The 22002-nt window shown below is 51.6% G+C and overlaps 1 protein-coding gene across 1 annotated transcript; it reads right to left on the reverse strand.

Moving 5' to 3' along the window:
• Positions 1-18080: 18080 nt before the first annotated feature.
• Positions 18081-20298, reverse strand: LOC144248440 (uncharacterized). Its single transcript, XM_077790608.2, has one exon. It carries the CDS (start codon positions 19925-19927, stop codon positions 18590-18592), a length of 1338 nt encoding a protein of 445 aa, XP_077646734.2. The 5' UTR covers positions 19928-20298; the 3' UTR covers positions 18081-18589.
• Positions 20299-22002: the final 1704 nt, after the last annotated feature.

Below are 22002 nucleotides of genomic sequence, written 5' to 3' on the forward strand. Positions count from 1 at the left end.
TCCAGACGTTCCCATCTCGGGTCTTGGCCCTGAGTGCCATAGTTCACTGGCATCATTATATTTCCCGAGCCCTGCAATAAACCTTTCTCTTTCTCCAACTCTGCTCGAATGTCCTGCCAGTCCACTTTTGCGCTCTGCAAAGCTGTAAATTCAGTGGGTACTTGCCTGTAGAGTGGAGTCATCTGCTGTGGCTGCAGTTCTGGTGCAGCAGCACTCACTGACACCAACGGCGTCTGCAGCATCTGCGAAGATGAAGGCTGGAAGTCTCTGGAGAAAAGTGAAGCATCTGCTGTGGAGGAGAACACACGACTGCCTTGCGTTATTTGAAAAATTTTTGGAAGATGAACCAACAGTTCTGGCTGTGACTCCAAGGCTGTGCTTAAATATCGTAAAAGAAATTCAACAACCACCTTTGATATTAAAATTGACTCTCCCTGCCCCGAAAGTTTGGCAGACCTTGATTTTGGAATTGTCCAAGCTGGGACACCCTCCGAAGCGGTGATGCGTATCGTTTCATCCCGTTGCTGCACCTCAGCAGAAGTGTCCTGAGTCCCGCACTGTTCCGGTGTCAGTGGAGGTTCCTGCTGCCGTGCAGATGTGACCTTTTTCACCCTGGAGTTTTTCTTCTAAGAGACTGGAAAAAAGTCCTGCAATGTCACAGTCCCACCACTGGGTGGCGCAGTGCCTTGACCGGACAAGTTCTGCGAAGCCTGTTGCAATGTTGTGGTTCCGCCGCTAGATGGCGCTGCCGCCTGACCAGCTGAGGTGGGACCCGCACTCTGCTCTTCAATCTGCACTTCGATAAACATTTGAGCATCTCTTCTGTCAACTGATTTAAATTTGCAAATCCCGCACTAATTCCTGATAAACCTTTGAGCATTTCTCCTAATAACTGATTCACGTTTGCAATCCCTGCAGTTGGTGAAACTGACTCTTGTTGTAACAACTGTTCTAATTTGGTCATGTCAGAAGCAGACAGGGTTTGACTGTGGGCTTGGGCTGTCTGTTGCCATGGGAACTGTGATGGAGCAGTGCCCTGAGGAATGTTTACCTCCTGGCCACGCCCCATCCCTGCCTGCGTCATCTCAGGGGAGTGATCGTTCCTGCTCTGACCCCGGCTATGCTTTGGCCTCGCTCCGCCCTGCACCGCCTCCGAATCAGAGCCACTGCCGTCCCCCACAAGGCTGACGCAACCACCCTCTTGTTTCCATTCTAGCCCTGATGTCTCCGTCTCGCTTTGCCCGTCTCCTGGCTCCATGCCAGCACCCACAGCCCGCGCGCGCCAGCTCCGCCCCCTGTGTGCCCGTCCCGCGCATTCGAAATGTGAGAAATCCCCTCCACCCGTGGCTGTCGGGTTTTGCTCGACCTTCACACACGTGCCCGCCGCCTGAGCTGCAGTGAGGAACGCCTCCCGCTGTCCCTCTGCCGCTTTCTCAGCAGCCCTGGCTGCCGTGGTCAGGAAGCCAAGTTCCCGCACCCTTTGGGCGGCCACTTCTGCGGCCTCACGGATTCTCGACACCGAACGCGTCCCCGGGCGCTCCGAGCGTACCACCGCCACACTCGCACCCCCCGCTTTCGCCCCGATCCGTCCTGCCCCCGCCGCTCTCCCCGGCCTCGCTTTCTGCGCGGGCTGTTTTGAACTCCCAGCCTGCGCAGATGTGGAGGCGCTTTCCTCTCCCTCCTCCCCCTGCTCTGCACTCACGTTCGCACCTTCCCCCACCGGAGCCGCCACCGCTGCCACCCCTGCCATGAGTTTGGATTTGGGCAATGTCTTCCTCCCACCGAGGGTGGCGGCTGTGCCTGGCTCGCCCGCCTCTGTCTGGGGAATTTCTGCATCGGAGGAGCTTAGGGACTCTTGGGAAACTGAGGAACAGTGAGAGCCCGGGGACACGGGACGCGATGGGGTATCATCTCCCTGATGTTCCACAGGAAGCAATCCTGCCTGTCCTGTGTCTGTGGTGAGAGGGGCTGTCCCAAGCTGCTGGCTGGACTGTCCCCCGCTCTGTTTGTCACCAGGAGCCGTAGCTGCCTGGCTTGAGCTGCCGCGTTGTGAGAGTGACTCTAAAACTGTTCTTGCTGAAGATAAAAGTTTTGTGGCAAGCTTATTATTTCTTGTAGCCTGATAATATAATTGCTTATTAATTTCCTGCCAAAAATTTGGCTCAAATGATAAATCTGGATCTGAGTGTGGGAAGTTACACCTCACCCACAATAATAAATCTTTCATCTCCTTTTGAGCAATCTCCACCGGATGGGCAGAGATGATGCCCTGGAAGGCAGATACTATTTCTTTTTCCTCTTGGGAGAATTCCCCCCCATGTTCTTAATTTTGACCGTTCTCACCAAAAGCTGTGTCGGCTTGAGGTCAGTCCGGAGATGGCACTGATCACCGTCCAGCAGGTCACAGGTGAGAGATCCCAGGTACACTTCTGGGTCATCTCCTCCCTGGAAAGTCCCCGAGACAAGTTGTTTCAGTGAAGGTCAGATTCTTATCTCGAGCTGTCTGCTCCCTCTCTTCTTGGAATTTGCTGCAAGTGTGTGTGCTCTGCTCTTCTCTTTTTTTTCTTCTCCGCTAATGCAGATTGGAGGTTGTTTGATGTTTCTTTTCGGTCTTCTTGCTGATGCCCGCACAGGGACGCCAGACGTGAGAACCCCAGGTTTGGTTTGGGGTCTCGTGTGGTGGTAAAGCTTCTCCTCCAACCCGTGTGTCCAAAGAAATACTCTGCAGCCTCTTGTTGTTTGGTCTCAAGAGGATTTATTGCTAGTTATCTAACAGATTAGGTTCTTGGACTGCGGCCCTTTGATCAGCGGCCTGGGTAGAGACGCACACACTCCTGACACCCTGACTGTCTGGTGTCTTCTTCTCTCTACCAGCCCAGGGCTGCTGCTATCTTTTATGAGATATATTATGTATTACATGTTTACAGTTATTCCCCGATACCTATTACATATATTACCAAGTGCTTTTCTACTCTAAACCAACCTGTGAGTGCCAACATCACCAAGAACATGGAGGCAAGGAAGAAGAAGGAGGAAGAATGGGATCAGCCCACTTTCGTCCATCTTAGAACTTCTGACCCCCATGTACAATAGAAAACCCCGCCCCTGTACATGTGCTAAAACCCCTCTGTACAATACTAACAAAAATTTCCCCTCTACTTTGTAACTACTTTTACTATTCTATCTAACCTTTTGTGACTGCTTGTTCCACCTTCAAATTTGGTAATTCATTCCATGGTTCAAACACAAAATCACAGCTGTTTCCAGCTGTCTGCCAGGGTCAAAAATGCTTCTGACCAAGGCCTGGAACCTCTAAAAATATCTGAGGGACATTTTGAGTTCCCACAACCTGGGAGCCTTTGGCAGTCCCTGCCCTCAGTGGGGCCGTGTGATGCTCCAGGTCACTTTGAGTTTTGATCCTGACTCCTTGAGCAGCTTCTTCAGCCTTCTCTCAGTGCCTGAGGGTCCTGGACTCCGTCCCAAAACCACAGTGGGGATCATCAAAATACAGAAAGCCCTCACGGGTGCTTTGTCTTTATTCAATTGTCTGCAAGCCTCCAGGGCTTGTGCAGCTGACTGGAGTCAGTCTGGAGTTCTGTTAAGGAGGAAGATTTCCACGTGCACCTCATGACCTTTTATTCTTCAATCAAATGAGTGGGGTTTTTTATTTCCCAGTTTGGAGAAGAGCGGATAGAAGCATTCCCCAGGTGATCCTGACACTGAACTTCTCCAGAGGAGGTCTGGGCATGTAGAAGAATGAGCCCCCTGAGGGCTGACCCTGTTTGGACAAGCTGCTCCTCACCCCCAGCCTCACCATGTCTGACATTGCCCACCTGGCACTGACATCCCTGTGTCCTGCAGCAGAACCTTGTCCCTGAGCTCTGCAGCTCCATGTCCCAGCCCATTGCACCATGTCCCACCTACTCTCCTCAGGGCTCTGCCTGCACACAGGCCCAGGAGAAGTTTTCCTGTTGGGAAAGAAAGAATGCAAAAGCCTGAGCAGGTTTCCTGAACAACAAACCCCACTCAGGAGCCACCTGCTCAGTACAGGCTGCCTGGAGTGGTGTCACCTTTCTACAAGGGACAGTGTGACCAGAAATGATCTCTGGAAGCAGAATTCTCTGAGTCTCCCAGCTGAATTCTCTATCCCAGCCCTTTCCCTGGATCTCTGTTGCAGATGGAAGCTGCTGGTGCCATCCTCACCTTTTACCTCTCTTTGGAATGCAAACAGATGTTCCCAGCTGTGTTAAGCAGGATTTGCTCAATGTTTCTATCAATCTTTTGTGTTCCCCATGGAACGAAGGGGCCATTTTGGCACTGAGGGCATGACATGGAAGCAAGGAGTCAATTGTGACCCTGGGGTCCCATGGAACCAAGGGGCCATGGTGACACAGCAGGGCCACGTGGATTCAGTTGTCCATTGTGACACTGTGGATCCAAGGAGACCATGGAGACACCCCCAGAACCTCATGGAACCAAGGAGTCCAAGGTGACCCAGCGGGGCTGCATGGAGCCAATGGTCCATGGTGACACTGCCCATCCAAGGAGGCCATTTGGATACTGTGGAAGCTCATGGAGCGAGGTAAGTAATTGTGACACTGAAGAACTTCATGACACCAAATATCCATGGGGACACAGCAGGGCATCATGGAACCCAGGAACTACTGTTGGCAGTGTGGAAACTCCTGGAACCAGGGGCTGTTGTGGCACTGCAGCACCAACACAGCTGCTGCACCTTGTCCCCTGTCCTGCACAGCTCCTTGGGAGGCACGGCAGGAGCAGCACCCTGGGAGCCTTGGGAATGCCCTTCTGGGATCCATGGCACACACTCCCAGGGGCTGGAATTCCAGTTCCCAGCCGGGAAAAGATGTTCCTGCCCTTGAAGGAAAAGCTCTTATGAAGGAGCCAAAAGCCAAGTAGAGCAGGATCCTACAGTGACATTTCACTGCCAGCCTTCCTAACTTCACCCATGGTTGTCGTAGCTCATGGATTGGGAATGAAATCAGGACAGGGTCTTTGGTGGGAGCTGCCCTGGGTCAAAGGAGACACTGAGAGAGAAACAGAGCAGGCAAAGGAAGGCAGGAGAGAAAGGAGGTGTTTTAGTTTGGAAAGACAGGTGTCTTCTAAGGAAGGCAGGAGCCTCCCCTGAAATGGAAAAATGTAGAATCTTTCAGAATTGTTATAAATTTGAAATTAAGGGGGCCTGTCAGGTAAAAAAATATGGGAGCAGGAATAACAGTTTTTTATTAGGGAAGAAAATAGAACTATAAAATAAACAATGCAGTAAACTAAAACAACAATGACAGAGTGAGAATACAATGTGACTCCCTGTTGGACAGGGTGTTGGCTGGAGTCCAATGGGAACTGTGGGTGCAGTCCTCCAGGAGTGTTAGGTGTGGTTCTGTTGGAGAAGTGATCCTGTAGGAATGGGTGTCTTCTTCTGAAGAGGAAGAGGCAGCTGTTCCTCTGAGAAATCCAGCCCAGAAAAAGCTGTGTTGGTGGGCCAGAATCTCAAGACTAGATGCAGGTAGGAATGCTTGGCTCCTCCCTCTGGGCGGAACATCTCACAATGGGGTGTTACAGTTCTTATCAGTCATGCAGTGACATTCAATAGCCCATTATCAGCAGATGTCTCCCCTGAGGGAGGATTAACTGTGGAAGAGATAAGGAAAAACTGCCCACTTAACACAGGACAACTGCCATACAGATGGCAAATAGAACACATCTTGCTTTTCAGTCAGGGACAGGAGGACACAAACACAATCAGCTGAGAAGGCAGCACTCTGAAAAGCAAACCAGAACTGACAGAAAATGAATGGGACAGAAATCAGTAATCCTGAAAGTTTTATTTATTATCAAAATAAATGACACCCACCCGTCCCCACACAATCCTGATCCCACACCCTCAAATTTGGATCTCACTTCTCCCAATCACCTTCCAACCCCATCTCATCCTGGAGGCTGAGGAATTGAGTAATTTTGGCATGGGAGTGAGGTGGGAACCAGCCATTTTGAGGTGGGATTGAGTCATTTTCGTGTGACAGACAAATCCACCTTGGCTTTTAGAGCGCAAAAATATGGAGAATACTCCCAGATAACCCCCAAGAACCCACAAATCCTCCAGAATATGTTACCAAACTGTAAATTCCACCTCAAATACCTCTTAAATGGTGGGACTTTTGACATCTCTGGTCAATACTCTTTTTAGTAATTTTTCAGGTGTTTTTAAATGATAAAGACAAATCAGAAGAAAATTAGAGCCAAACCAAAACCCAAGACCCCTTGAGCATCCCCTGAGCACTGGACAAAACAAATTCAGCAGAAATCAAATTTAACCCTCTATAAAATGCCTTGAGGAAGTTTTGCTCTTCCCACAAGTCACTTCTGATGGAAACACAAACAAACCCAAATATTAATAGACCAACAACAGAAGCAATTCTGTGGTAATTCCAAATTTCATCAGTTCCAGCACAGCTCCAGCTCAGATGCTGGCAGGTACCAAAAAACAAAACATTGAAATTTGTCCCAATACAGATTATTAAAAGGAAGGGAACAGTCTGTGTGGCTGTCACAAAGGTGACAGGGATGAAGAAAATAATGCTTCTCCCCCCAATCTTGTGAATTCAGGAGTTATTTCGGAATAACTTGAGCTGGGCTTCTTGTAGGACTTTAGTAGCCTTGTGTTTCTCACCTTGGGGTGAATGATCCTTGTCAGTCTTGCTGGTATCATTTGTTCCCTTTCCTCCAGTGATTTTAACAGACTTTTCAAAGCAGGAAAACAAAATATTTTCTTTACCCTGGCCACCCACAGCTTCCACTTTCCTCATAAGTTCTCCCAAAAGTTGCTCAGAGGAAGCTGCATCAAAGTTTCCAAGAGTTCCTTCGGAAAGAAGCAGAACCTCTGCAGAGGAGGGAACCAGGCTGTTGTCAAAGACACTTGGGGTCAGCCAACAGTGCCCTGAACTCACTGTGCAAAGTAATATTGCAGTTTGGTTAATAAAATTGTTAGAGAGATGCCCCTGCCCCAAATAAGGTGCTAACAACACCAAATCCAAAGTGAATTTTACTGACCAGTAAATGTGAGGTAGAGAGAGATGGAAAGGAAGAGAAAAGGGGAGAAAGCAAGGGAGTGACAGGGACAGAGATCTCCCCTGGTGCAGGGCAAGTGTGACATTGTCCCCTGTGTTCGTGGCCTTCCCAGGGTGGGGGTTTTACACCTGAGCCAGTTTGGGTAAGGGGGGTGGTGTTCACCCCCCACCCCGAGCAGGGATTGCCTCACTGTTTCAGGTTTCAGTGTCAGATGTAACCAAAAGTGTTTTCAGTCCCCATCTCCATAAACTGTTATCAACAGGTGGGGCAGTGTTCTTTATCTCTTCCATGGCTCAGCCCTGATAACGCCCTCCAGGGGCCATCTTCTGTTAATGGGCCATTGAGTGTCACTGCAGCACTGATAAAATTACAACATCCCATTGTGGGATGCTCCGCCCAGGGGGAGGAACCAAGTATTCCTGCCTGGATATAATCTCACCCTTGCAACACCACGATCACCTTGCCTACTGGATTCCCAGAGGACAAGAGCTCCATAAGCACCACTGGATCTTCAGAGGAAGACCAGACCCTTCTACAGGATCGCCACTTTGACAGAATCACGTTCATCACTCCAGCTGGACTGCAGCCACCATTTCATCAGACTGCTACCACCACCCTGACCAGTGGGGTGTCAGGTTATATCCTGACTCTGTGAGTTTAAACCAGTGTTTCTGCATCATTGCCTTGATCTTAATTATCTTATTCAATTGTCCTTCTGGCTTAGACTGTCCCCCTGGTTTGCCTTCCAACCAGTAACAAACTCACTGTGCTCATCCCTTGTTTACCTCCCAAAACAGGATTTCCCATACCCAAACATTCGCCAGATGGAGGAGAAGGTTGCAAGGAAAAGGAAGATGCCCTGGGACACCGAGGCAGGTGAGGAGGAAGTCAGTGCCCCTTTCGCCCTCTCTCCTGCCCCATCTCCCAGCTCAGCCTGGCTCCCAGCTGCAGGACAGCCCCACTGCTGCTGCTGCTGCTGCTTCTGCTGCTGCTGCTGCTGCTGCTGCTGCTGCTGCTGCAACTGCTCCTTGTGGTGGTGCTGCTGCTAGGGGCAGGGTCCTGGTGTGGCTGAGCGTAGCCATCTCAGCCTGTGAGCTCCTGGGAGCTCAAGACAGGGCCAGGACTGACCCAGGTTGGCAATGCACTTGAGGACAGACACAGAGAATGGAAAGTGCCCACAGAGTGGTTCTGAGCAAGTCTGTGGGAAGGAGGAGGGAGGGAGGATGAATCCCCTGCCCAAGGCTGCCAAGGGAAGGCTTTGGGAGGGAAAGCAAGCCTTGACCTGACACTAAGTCCTTCAAGGGCTCAGTTGCCCACGCTGAGCAGGATTTCGTCGCGCAGAACTGACAGGGCCAGATGCAGGGATGGGGAGGACATTGATGCGGGCTTCAGTTGAGCAAATTCTGCAGTGCTGACAAAGAGTGAGACTACAGCCAGGTGAGGGAGGCAGGTGGAAAAGGCTTTGTGCCATCCCTGCTCAGAAGGGATCCTCAGCACAGCCCTGACGATCTGTACATAGGAGAAAACAATGAACACAAAACAACAAAATGATAAACTGCTAGTAACCACAAGAAGCCCAAGTTCCCTGAGGTGGGAATTGGAGCAGGATAGCTTGAGGATCTGTGGGATATCACCGAAGAACTGGCCCAGAGCATTGCCATGGCACAGGGTCATGGAAAATGTATTGGCTGTGTGCCGCAGAGCATTGAGAAAGGCACTGGCCCAGGCAGCTGCTGCCATGTGGGCACAAGCTCTGCTGCCCAGGAGGGTCCCGTAGTGCAGGGGTTTGCAGATGGACACGTAGCAGTCGTAGCATATGATGGTCAGCAGGAAATGTTCTGTTGCAGCACAGAAAAGAAAAAAAAAAAACTGAGCAGCACATCCCGTGTAGGAGATGTCCCAGGTGTCCCAGAGGGAATTGTGCATGGCTTTGGGGACAGTGGTGCAGATGGAGCCCAGGTCGCTGAGGGCCAGGTTGAGCAGGAAGAAGAACATGGGCGTGTGCAGGTGGTGGCCGCAGGCTACGGCGCTGATGATGAGGCTGTTGCCCAGGAGGGCAGCCAGGGAGATGCCCAGGAAGAGGCAGAAGTGCAGGAGCTGCAGCTGCCGCGTGTCTGCCAGTGCCAGCAGGAGGAAGTGGCTGATGGAGCTGCTGTTGGACATTTGCTGTGGCTGCACATGGGCACCTGTTCATGGAGAAAGGACAGGGACAAGTCAGGAGAGGCTGCTTGGAGCCAAACCTGGGCCATTCCCTGCAGCCTGTCCTGCTGGGACTTACCCACCCTTGTTCCTGCTCTGGGAAAACCTTCACCCAGGTCCCTGCCTGAGCTCCAGTTGTGCTGGCTGAATGTGCCAGAAGCAGCCAGGGCAGTGTGTGGGGGCTCTCGAGGAGCCATCCTTGTCCTGCTGCCCTGTGTTTGTGGCCATTTAGCAGAGGGGCAAGGCTGGATATTCAGGATTTATTAGGGGAGTAATTCCTATTGCAGAGAGGCTTGATACCATCTGCACTCATACTTCTAAGGGAAACAAAACAGATGTCAGGAGTTGGTTTAAGGAATTGTTTTCCTACCCACACATCATTGCTGGCCTTCTGAGGTCAGAACTCCCCAGCATTCCTGCTGCACTCAGAATTTGCCACTGAGAGATGTGAGAGGCAAAGGATTCCTTGTGGCTGAGGGAAGGTGAGGGGCTGGATGGGTTTGTTCCCCCAGCACTGCTCTGCTCAGCCCCCTCTGCTTTCGGCCCACCCTACAGAAATCTGCCTGTGTGCAGGGCCCTGGCTGGGGCAGGCTCTGTGTGCAGCTGGGCAAGGGCAGCTCAGGAGAGCCCTGCTGGGCCCTGCAGAGGTGATGCTGCTGCTGCCCAGGGCTGAGGAGTGGCTGAAGGCCCTTTGGGAGGCTCCCAGCAGAGACACTGACCACCCAAAGTCACAGTTCTGGAGTCTCTGTAAATGTTCAAACATTCCTTTGATGATCCTGTGTGTCCCTTTCAACTCAGAATGTTCTGTCATTCTGGGATTTCAATTCCTGTTCTGCTTCTCTCAACCCCCTGTTGTCTATAATCAAAAGAGAAAAAAAAAAACAAAAAACCCCTTGCAACGGTGTTAGAAGACTACAGTAAAAAACAGACCTTTATTGGAAGCTTCCAAGTGTCCCCAGGGGACACCCAGTCCCTGATTTCAACAATTTATTAAGGTTAATTAATTAGGGTATTTAATAGGAACATCCAATAGGAGATTCAGTTGCCCCAGTTACACTCCCCAGGCTCAAACCATTGGAGTGGGTCCAAGGGCTACTATGCCTTTACTTTTTGTTGTGACTGCTCATATTTTGGTCAAAAACCAAAATGTTATTCTCGTAGGTCCTCTTCCTGATAATAAGACTATGCAGTATTTCAGGAATGTGTTTAGACAGTCAGTTTATTGTTCTAAAATATAAGATAAAAGTAAGGAAATGTACTAGAGATAGTTAAGGATTACAGTTATATAATAGTATGTTAATAGAGTTAATTAGAGTTTAATAGTTAAGTAAGGATTATAATATTATAACTATATAATGGTATATAATTATAAAATAGTAATTTACAGAGGTACAAATATAAGAAAAATGTATAAAAAGTAAAAATGTTTATGTCATCACCCCAACATTCCCATCTTTCTCCAACCAGGAAATTGAAAACAGTCTCAGGAAAGCTCCTGATCATTACAGCAATCCCAGGCTTACCTCCTTGGGGAAGTGTCCTCCGGAGCTGTGCCCAGGCTGGTCTGGAGCTGGGAGCAGCCCTGCCCCAGCCAGCCCCTCTCAGCAGCAGCACCTGCCCTGCTCAGGGTGGCTCCTTCCCCCCACAGCTCCTGGCCAGCGCTGGGAGCAGCTCCAGGGCCGGCTGAGAGCTGTCCCTGGCAGGCAGCAGAGTCCCTGGCCCAGCACAGCGCCCTGGGCTGCAGGACCCTGCTCTGCAGGACAGCCCTGGGCACCCCTGGCTGCTCTGCACAGGAGATGAGCAGAGAATGCACGCACAGGGGCTGTGGGCATTGGGATGTTCCAGCTTTAGGAGATCACTCCAGGAGCTGCAGCTGCATTGTCCTGCAGCCAGAGGTTCCTGTGCCAAGGGCTGGCAGTGATTCTGCCCCAGGCACTTCTCAGCCCCTTCCCAGCCCTGACTGATTGAAGCTCTCTGTGCCTCTGTGCTGTGCCCGGGCTGGCTGCAGGCAGTGCCCCAGCCCTGCTGGGCTGGGAGAAGAGCTGCTCAGCAAGAGAAATGTGCTTTTGAAGCTCTGCTTGGTTGCCAGGATCATCCTCTGTGCCAGGAGCCCGGCCCAGCTCAGCAGCACAAACACAGCACAAGGACTTTAATGACCCTCTGGGGCTTTGTGCTCAGGCCCTGAACATCAGGCCCTGAGAGGGGGCTGCAGAAACCTCTCCAGAACTCCAAGTCACAATCCAACTCCAAAGTTTCTTGGACTCTTAATGGGTCCCACTGAGAGACACGACTGAGAAAGTGTCCCCAGGCCCCAGACAGAGCAGAGAACTGGAGGCACTGATGGCAGGTGGGGACAAAGAGAAGCCAAGTCTTGGTGCCCTGGGGCACAGCAGGGTCTGTGCCACCAAGGGCTGTGAGGAGACACCTTGTCCTGAGGCCCTGGGGCCTCCTGGCACAGCCCCAGCCAGGCTGGGCACTGTCAGCCCCTGCTCCTGCCCTCAGCATCCCCCCCATGCCCACATCCCAGTGGCCTCAAGGATCTGCTGGAAGGAGTCCCTGGGGAGCCTTGGTCAGGAATGGCCCTGGGGGCTCCTTCATGCTCCCAGGGGCTGCAGGTTTTTCAAAGGACTTTGGCTTTTCCTTTGGCCTTTCCTTTGGGCTAGGAGTCTCTGAGAGTTTTCTGGAATCCTGGCCTCCAATTATCTGCTGTAATTAGTCCATGGAGAGGCTTTGTCAGGAACAACACTCAGTGGGGCCCATTAATGCTTCATGGTACTTCAGTTCTTTTAAGGTACTTGGTGTTTCCCTTTTTCTACAGACTCTATGAGAGGTTTGTGCAATCATGGCCCCAATTATCTGCTTTAATGACTCCCTTTAGAACTTTATACTGACACTCAGTGGAGCTCATGAATACTTTTAGATTCTTAACTTTTGTAAGGTACTTTGGATTTTCCTTTCCACATTGAGAGTTCTTTGCGCCATTTTCAGTCTCTGAGAGGTTTTTGTGCCATCCTGGCCTCCAGGTCTCTCCTCCAAGGACTCCATGAAGAGCCTGTGGTATAGATGGACCTTTGCAGTTCCCATTAATGCTTTAGACTCCAACCACTTTGGGGTTTTTCTCTGACTTTGACTTCGGGAAAGGTTTGTGCAATCTCCTCTCAGGCCCTGAGGTTCCAGGGCTCAGCTCCAAATGCACCCCGGGGCTCATTAGGGTCAAGCAATTCCTTACAAACCATGGCTCTGCCTTGTTTTCTCTCTGCTCTGGTGCAGTTCATCAGGAAGTTTCTGTAGTGGTTTTGGTTCACCGTTTTGAGATGTCTTGGCCAATGCATCAATTAGTGTGGTGGGCTCAGTGCTGGCTAATTACCAGTGCACTCACTAGAATATACTTACTCATTTCCTGCTGTGAGATAGGATTAGAAGAAAGGGAAAGTGGTTTCAAAATTTTAAAAGGGTATAAATAAAATTGTATTAACAATAACTAAAGAAAGAGTAATAAGAATCAGAACAAAATTTTCAGAACATTTCCTCTCTCCATAAAACCTGACAATGTAAAGAGACAAAACCTAAAATTTTCAGTCAGTTTACCACCTCTAAAATAGTCTTTTTTCACTTCACTTAGGGAGAGAAGTTCCTCTTGTTAATGTTATGGAGACTTATCCACAAGAAAACAGTTATCTCATGAGTTTTCATTTTCACAAATAGCAGTGGCCTGGAGAAATCTGCAATCGTGAACTCCCTCCCATCTTTTCCCACTTTTTCCCACAGCTGTGTTTATGGGCCAGGCCAAGTTATGGGGTATTAGTTTCAAAATGAGCTGTTTAAGAGCAAAGGTTCTCTTCATATGTTTCTGAAATCATCTTCATCTCTGGGAACAGAGGTCTTCTTCTCTCCCTGAGGGCACAGGGTCTCATCACTGTTCTCCCTTTCTCTGTTCAAACCTCTCATTGGATCACAGCTACTTCAACATTTGCTTACTTTAGCATGGAGGCCTTTGCTGAAACAAGTCATCTCCCCATAATTTCAATGCATTATAGTGAAAAAGATAGTCTGATGCATCAGTGACATCCTTCTCCATAGCTTTACAAGAGGATTCCAGCCCCAAGATCAAGGCATCTCCTCATCCCTCCCATCTGGGACTCAACTTCCCCTTCCCTGCCCTCGGTGTGTTCATGTTGCTCCTCTGTGTGCCTGCCCTGTGTCCTTTTCTCTCACGGGAGGGAGGATGGCAGCACTGTCAGAGTCAATATCTCCCAGGGCTGCAGATGGTTCCGTGCGCCCGGCCGGGCTCGGTGCTTGCGGCCGGAGCTGTTTTGCCATGGAGGTTTCTGCAGCGGCTGCGCTGGGGCTGTGTCAGGCTGGGCCGCGCTGGGGCAGGGCCAGGATCTCAGCAGCCAGGCCAGAGCCCAGCAGCAGCACGGCCGGGGCCGATGGCTTCTCCTGCCCTGCCCGCCGGCTGCGGGCGAAGCCCAAGGGCGGCAGAGCCTTGGCCGAGCCGGCCCGGCCCGGGGCTGCTCCTGGGGCCCGGCGGATCCTGGCCGGGCCCGGGCTGGCGGCGGGGCAGGGCTCGGCAGGGCCAGATGTCAGCACCCGCAGCCACGGCCCGGCCTCGGCCCCGCGGCCTCCCCTGCCCTGCCCGGCAGCCGATGGCGCCTGGCGGCTCCCTGGGAAGGGGCCCGGCCCCACGGCAGGAGCCGCCCGGCCCCACGGCCGAGACGGGGCTGGGCCGGCCTCGGCACCTCTGTGGGGCCAGAAGGGAGAGAGACCCAGCCAGGCTTTCTCATCTGTAACTTGTGTCTGCACAGAGGCGTCTGCAGCTTCCTTAGTGCTTTAACAGACTGTCAGCTCTCAAAGCTAATTACTGATTGTTTTTTGTCAGACACAGAGGAAACTGCTAGAAGCTTCTCCCAGGACATCCCTTCCGTGATGCAAAACCACCATGGCAGCACAGAGCACAGAGCTCCTTTGTCCATATGTAGTGGCTATGTGCCCAAGGGCTCAGAACCCCTCCTTGGGAGATCTCTGGGCCCTCTCCAAGGTGTTTTCAAATGAAAACATTCAGCTCAGAGTCTAAGAAAATCACCAGATGACAGGGCCAGCATGACCTGTCTGTCCTGGCTACTTTTGTGTAGGAGCATCCTTGGATCTACGGAAATTGGGAGGCCAAATTCTAATTTTGGCCATGGTCCCTGGACATGAAGGCCGGTTCTTTACCACAGGAATGAAGGAACAGTGTGCCAATGTTTCCTGGGGGAATGAGAGGTGACCACCAGAGGACAAGGACAGCCAGAGCTTGCAGGCTTCCAGGAGGCCCTGAGGTGTCACAATGCCCCCTTGGTGACATGAGGCCCTGAAGGGTAGGAATGGTCTCCATGGTTCCATCAGGCCCCACAGAGTCATAATGGTCTCTGGGTCCATGATGCCCCGCGGTGTCACCATGGCCCCTTGGTTCCATGAGGTGCCACAGTGTCACAGTGATCTCCATGGGAAGGAAAGAACTGAGCCCCAGTGTGGCAGGGGCAGCCACCTGAGGCCAAGGCCAGCCAGACTTGATGGTACTGGCAGATTTTGTCTGGGAGCAACCCTTGGATATAGGGAATTTTATAGGTGGAATCCAAATTTTAGACATGGACACTTGGAGGAGGATGGTTCTTTCCAAAGGAAGGAAAGCACGGAGCACCAGCGTTAGAGGGGCAGATGAAAGGCGGCCACCAGGGGCCAAGGGCAACCAGACCTCTCTTTCCTGGTAGCTTTTGTCTGAAAGCAACCCTTGGATATAGGGAATTTGGGAGTTGGAAGTCCAATTCCCGCAATTTCTGCATAGATAAGGACGGTTATTTTTTCCATAGGGAGGAAAGCACTGTTGTGTTCTGCTGCAGCAAAAGGCACAACAACTGCCCCAGGCCCCAGAGTCTCAGACCTCAGGCAGACACCAATGACCAACAGGGAAAGGAAGGCAACAGGACAGGTCTTGGTTTAGAAAACTGAGGATTCTTCATTTTCCCAGGGACATACACAAGAAACGAGGTGGTAGGGTCAAGACTTTTATATTACAGGGTAGGGGTGGAGTTTAGGATCAAGGTCCAATATTAAGAGGAGCAGGAGACTGCAAAGGGGTGGATTGAGGAGGACAATCAATGGAAAAAACTACAATGGGGACATTGCAGCACAATTTAAGCCAATAAGGGTACAGAAAAAGAAGAACATTCTGGGGCCATTCCTCATTTGATCAGATAGGGTAGAGTGTCTTTTCCCAGGTTTTCAAGGGCACACCCCACAGCGTGGAGGGGTGGAATCTTCTTTAAGTCACGCTCTCGCCGGATGCTGTGTCTGGGTAAAATTCCCACCTCATTGGGCAGGGGCACTCTACACCTTTGGTGCCATTATTTCTTTCTCCAGCTGTTTTATGCAATGAAATAAAACTCCAGCATCTGTGGAACCACCCTTCAATCCTTCCCAGGCTACTCCTGTTCTGTCCTCAGTCTGCACACAACTGAGCCCAGAGCCTGCAGCCTCTACGTGTTCGTTATGTGATGAAGCCTTCAAACCCCATCTTGGGAGATATTTGGGTCCTCCCCAAGGTCTGTGAAAATGGAAAAATAGTTATCAAAGTTATTTTCTCCCAAGTCTAGCAGTGACAGAACAATGGTCAATATCTTTAAACTGAATGAGAGTGCATTTAAATTTGTTAGAAGGAGGAAATATTTACAGTGATGAGAGTGGCACAAAATGGCAAATGTTTTTCCAGAGAAGTGGATTTCCCATCCCAGGAATGCTCAAAAATCAGGGAGTGTGTGCAACCTGACCCAGTGAAATCCCCTCCCCTCCCCAAGGATGGAATTCCTGTTGTGTGGGTTCTTGGATGTGCTGGGTGCCCTCACAACAGTTCTGGCCAAAATGTCTGCTGAGGGCAGCCAGGCTGCTGCAGGGCAGTGACCTCACAGCCATCACCATGGCAGCCCTGTCCCCTGGGCCTGGCTCTCCCCTTTCCTCTGCCCCTGCCTTGTCTCTGCTGGCATGAAGAGTTTGTTGATAATATCTTGTCCCCAAGGTGCTGGGCCAATGGCTTCCCAGTCAGGCTCCTGGAGCAGAAGTGGCTTTTCAGAGCCCAGCCAGAAATGAGCCCTGAGGCAGCAGCTCTGCAGCGCTGGCCACCAGGCCGGGTGCCAAGGGAGGCTTCTGGCCATGCCCTGCAAGCAGCTGCTGCTGCCAAGGTGCCTTTGGTGCCTCGGGCTGTCCCTGGCACAGCTCCCAGCACGGCACTCTGCCCTTGTGCCCGAGGCCTTCCCTGTGCTGGGGCTGGCCTGGGGCTGTTCCTGCAGCGGGACCTGTCCTGCTCCTGGCACAGGAAAGGCAGTTCCTGCTGGAGCAGGAGGCGCTGCCTGCAATGGGCTCAAACAACTCCAGCAAGGCCCTCTTGACTTCAAAATTGCTTCCTAGTGCAGAATATCCTATAATTGTTATAGATTCTGGACTGTGGAGTAAATAACTCTGGTTAAGAGCTTATTATCTAATCACGATCTGATTGTATTTATATAAATATATCTGGTATTCCATCATTAATCCTGTAGAGAAAATTGCATTGACAAATTGTTCAATTCTATCCTGTCCAATCATTTATACATAAACCTTTGACAAATTCTGGGGCTGGGTGTGGATTCAGTCACTCCCAGTCTTTTCTCTTAAAAGGAATTGTAGAAGTCTGGAGGCCCTGCAGGGGTTTGAGGATCCATGGTGGCTGTTGGGTGTCATTTTTCCATCTCATGACTCAGCAGGAGTTTCTCCAATAATGAAATAAAGCTTTTGCCTGAAGCTCCCACTCTGCACATGACAGGAGTATGTGTGACATCCCGGCTCTTTGGCAGCCTGGGGACTCCTGGGATGTCACTGTGGAGCCCCCGTGAGTGCCTGTGACACATCAGTGCCTTTGCAGCCCAAGGTTTCCTGGGATGTCACCATGGAATGGCTGTGACTGCCTCTGACCACACGGGTCTTGCCATCCCCAGAAACCCTTGAGAGGGCTCCATGGAGCCCCTGTCTCTGTGTGTGACACTCCAGCTCTTAAAAACAGCCTGGAGACTCTTGGAAAGTCCCCATGGAACCCCTCTGAGGGCCTGTGACAAATCTCATCCTAAGGAGGCAACCATCACCAGGAAACCCTGTTGCTATGGTCAGTTTCCATGGCAACCATCCCCACCCCTGTTGCTATGGTCAGTTTCCATGGCAACCATCCCCAGCCCCTGTTGCTATGGTCAATCCCTGGGCAGCTCCATGGAGACCCCATGCCAGGGGTGGTTGCCATGGACACCAGCTCAGGCCTGGAGCCCGTTGCCATGGCAACCATTGGCACTCCCATCCCCAGGGTCATGGATCCCAGAACCACAGAATTGGCTGAGCTGGGAGGAATCCATCAGGATCCTCGAGTCCAACTGCTGGCCCTGCACAGGACACCCCAACACTGCCAGCCTGGGCCTGGCAGCGCTGTCCAAACGCTGCTGGAGCTCAGAGAGCCCTGGAGCTGGGACCCTTCCCTGGGGAGCCTGGGCAGTGCCCCAGCAGCCTCTGGGCAAAAACCTTTTCCTGAGATCCAACGTAAGCCGGCCCCAACTCAGCTGCAGCCGCTCCCTCCACTCCTGTCCCTGGGCACCAGAGTGAAGAGGTTCCCTCAGCCCCAGCCAGGGACCCGCTCCCAAGGCTGCTGCCATGGCCACCAGGGCTGGCACCAGCTGGGATGCTCGGTTTCCACGGGCTGGGGTTCAGGAATGGCATTTCTCAATTTCCTGCTCCTGCTAAAACCTTGCATGCACTCATTGCCCTCCCACCTTCCATTGAATGAAAAAAGGGAAAGATCCCAGGCTGGGATAAGAACAATTTACTGGGAATAGCAACGAGATGAGGAACAAACAGGAATAGAAAAAAAATTGACAACAGAAGGGATAAGAAAACTATTTACAGGGAAAACTACATCACCATCAATTGTATCTTCCTGGCCACGTGTTTCCTCCTGCATGGAAAGGACACCCGTCTCCTCAGGGAAAGACAGAGAGAGTCCCTTTCCTGCCCCTGGCAATGACCTGAGGTGGGAGTGAATGTAGTGACAGGGCCATGGCCAGACCCTCATGTTCTTCAATCCCACATCAGGTCATTGGTAGGGGCAAGAAAAGGGACATATGTCTTCCCAGCATGGATCACAGGGAACATGGATCACCAGGGCTCTTCCCAACATTGTCCTCCAATGGGGAATGAAGATGGATCAGTGCACAAAGCTCTTCCTGCAGCTGGGGAATTTTCAGGACTTCCCTTACCAGTGGCTCCGTTGGTGTTTGGTCAAGTGAGAGCTCCGGGTGAAGCTCTTCCCACACTGGGGACACAAGTAGGGCCTCTCCCCAGTGTGGATGCGTTGGTGGCTGACAAGATGGGAGTTCTGCTTGAAGCCCTTACCACAGTCGGGGCAGAGGAAATGCCTCTCCTCGGAGTGAACCCGCTCATGCAGGAGGAGATTTGAGCTGCTGTGAAACCTCTCCCCACAAGTGGGGCACATGTAGGGCCTCTCCCCAGTGTGGATGCGCTGGTGCATGATGAGGTGGGAGTTTTGCTTGAAGCCCTTCCTGCAGTAAGGGCAGCGGAAGGGCCTCTCATCCGTGTGAATCTGCTGATGTACAAGGAGACTGGAGCTGCTGTGAAACCGCTTCTGACACTTGGGACACTCATAGGGCCTCTTCCCAGTGTGGATGCGTTGGTGGCGGACAAGGGCAGAGCTGCAGCTGAAGTCCTTCCCACATTCCCCACACTCATAGGGCCTCTTCCCAGTGTGGATGCGTTGGTGGCGGACAAGGGCAGAGCTGCAGCTGAAGTCCTTCCCACATTCCCCACACTCGTAGGGCCTCTCCCCAGTGTGGATGTGTTGGTGGCTGAAAAGGGCAGAGCTGCAGCTGAAGCCCTTCCCACATTCCCCACACTCGTAGGGCCTCTCCCCAGTGTGGATGCGTTGGTGCCTGATGAGGTGGGAGCTCCAGCGGAAGCCCTTCCCACACTCCCCACACTCATAGGGCCATTCCCCGGTGTGGATCATCAGGTGTCGTTTCAGATTATTGATCTGCCTGAAGCTCTTCCCACACTCTGAGCACTCGTAGGGCTTCTCCCCATCATGCTGCTGCTCAGGGACCACCAGCTCCGAGCTCTGCCTGGAGCTCTGGCTGAAGCTCTGTCCACCTTCCTGGCCCAGAGTGGGTCTTTCCTCCTCAGAGCATCCTGGGCTGGGCTTGCAGCCCCTCCTCCTGTGGTGTCGCTGGGGATTTTCCTCCCTGTTGGATTCCTGCGCTGTGGAGTTGCTTAAAACAGCTTCTTCCATAAGGTTCTGCTGCAGGGATTTATCCTTCCTGGTCTCCATCCTCAGCTCCTGCTCTGGGGTAGGAAGGACAAAGAGAGGATGGTATTTGCCTCCATGCCACAGGGAAGGGCAAGGAGATCCCCCCAGGGCATCCCCAGCAGGAGGGCACCAGCAGCGGGGCTGTCCTGCAGCCGGGGGCTGTGCTGGGCTGGGAGATGGAGCAGGAGAGAGGGGGAAAGGGGCACTGACTTCCTCCTCACCTGCTTGTGGGTCCTGAGGCATCTTCCTCTTCCTCACAACCTTCTCCATGTGGCGAATGTTTGGGTATGGGAAATCCTGTTTTGGGAGGAAAACAAGTGATGAGCAAAGTGAGTTTTGTACTGGCTTCAAAGCAAACCAGGGGGAGAGTCTAGCCAGAATGACAATTGAATAAGAAAATTAAGATCAAAGCAATGATACAGAAACGCTGGTTTAAACTCACAGAATCAGGATATAACCTGACACGCCGTTGCTCAGGGTGGTGGTAGCTGTCTAATGAACTGGGGGCTGCAATCCGGCTCTGAAGGTCCAGTGGTGCTTATGGAGCTCTTGTCCTCTGGGAATCCAGTAGTCAAGGTGGTTGTGGTGTTGCAAGGGTGAGATTATATCCAGGTAGGAATGCTTGGTTCCTCCCCCTGGGCGGAGCATCCCACAATGGGATGATGTAATTTTATCAGTGCTGCAGTGACACTCAATGGCCCATTAAGAGAAGATGGCCCCTGGAGGGTGTTATCAGGGCTGAGCCATGGAAGAGATAAAGAACACTGCCCCACCTGTTGATAACAGTTTATGGAGATGGGGACTGAAAACACTTTTGGTTACATCTGACACTGTAACCTGAAACAGTGAGGCAATCCCTGCTCGGGGTGGGGGGTGAACACCACCCCCCTTGCCCAAACTGGCTCAGGTGTAAAACCCCCACCCTGGGAAGGCCACGCACACAGGGGACAATGGCACACTTGCCCCGCCCCATGGGACATTTCTGTCCCTGTCACTCCCTTGCTCTCCCCCCTTTTCTCTTTCTTTCCATCTCTCTGTACCTCACATGTACTGGTCAATAAAATCCACTTTGGATTTGGTCTTGTTAGCACCTTAATTGGGGCAGAGGCATCTCTCTAACAATTTTGTTAACCAGATTGCAACATTATTTTGGCAGAGTGACTTCAGGGCACTGTTGTCTGATCCCAAGTGCCTTTCACAAAAGCCTGGTTCCCTCCTCTGAGGAGCTTGTGGCTCTTTCTGGAGGAAATCTTAGAAACTACAATGTAGCTTCCTCTTGAAATGAACAGGGTCTATGCCTTTATTAGTGTTCATCTCTTTATTAAAAAGTCAGCTCGGCGGGGGGGGAGTTGTAGCTTCTTCTGGTAGCCGAAGGGTGAGAAGGCTGCAGAGTCTGTCCCTGGAGTCTCCGTGGCATGCTGGCAGCCAGAGGTGAAGAGGTGTCCAGTCTGTATCTGAAGTCCGGATCAGCAGAGCGTCCTCTCTCCTTTCCTCCTGGCACACTGGTAGCCGCAGGGTGGGGGGATGTGCAGAGCCTGCTGCCGAGGTCCAGCAGCAGCTATCCCTCTCCTTCCCTCCTGGTAACACCAGGAAGAGTGTCTGATTCCTTGTGCCTGCTTCCCACAGCCCAGTCCAATCTGGTTCTCTGCAGTTATAGTGACAGGTTAAACACAGACTAGGGATGGGGTTCCCTTTTCCCCAACCAGCACACCCATCCAGCCCCCTCCACTGTGCCCCTCTTTTTCATTTTGGGGTGTTTTTCATCCCCAAAAACCCTCTCCCATGATTCCACTGGCTTATTTTGCATTCTAGTCCTAGTTTGGGTGGGGGTGTAGGTGATTCCCAGGAGCGATTAGCTAATTAACATTTCAATGTCAGTACTTAGTTCGAGCCAAGTGTCCCTGCCAGGCTGTTTTGTTCATAACACGCTGAGCAACTTTTGGGAGAACTTATGAGGAAAATTGCTTTTGTGGGTGGCCATTGTAAAGAAAATATTTTGTTGTCCTTCTCTGAAAAGTTTGTTAAAATCACTGGAGGAAAGGGAACAAATGATACCAACGAGACTGACAAGGATCATTCACCACGCGGTGAGGAACACAAGGCTACTAAAGTCCTACAAGAAGCCCAGCTCAAGTAGCTAAATTCCCAAATAACTCCTGAATTCACGGGCTTTTGGGGGAGAAGCATTATTTTCTTGGTCCCTCTCACCTTTGTGACAGCTACACAGACCTTTCCCTTCCTTTTAATAATCTGTATTGGGACAAATTTCGACTTTTCTTTAATCAGAACCTGCCAGCATCTGAGCTGGAACTGTGCTGGAACTGATGAAATTTGGAATTGCCACA

This window comes from Lonchura striata, chromosome 5 (genome assembly GCF_050655825.1).
Source record: "Lonchura striata isolate lonStrDom1 chromosome 5, ASM5065582v1, whole genome shotgun sequence".
Taxonomy (NCBI): domain Eukaryota; kingdom Metazoa; phylum Chordata; class Aves; order Passeriformes; family Estrildidae; genus Lonchura; species Lonchura striata.

Excerpts from the sequence above, each read along its gene's own strand:
- LOC144248440 (XM_077790608.2), bottom strand. The coding sequence starts at position 19,927 with ATGGAGAAGGTTGTGAGGAAGAGGAAGATGCCTCAGGACCCACAAGCA.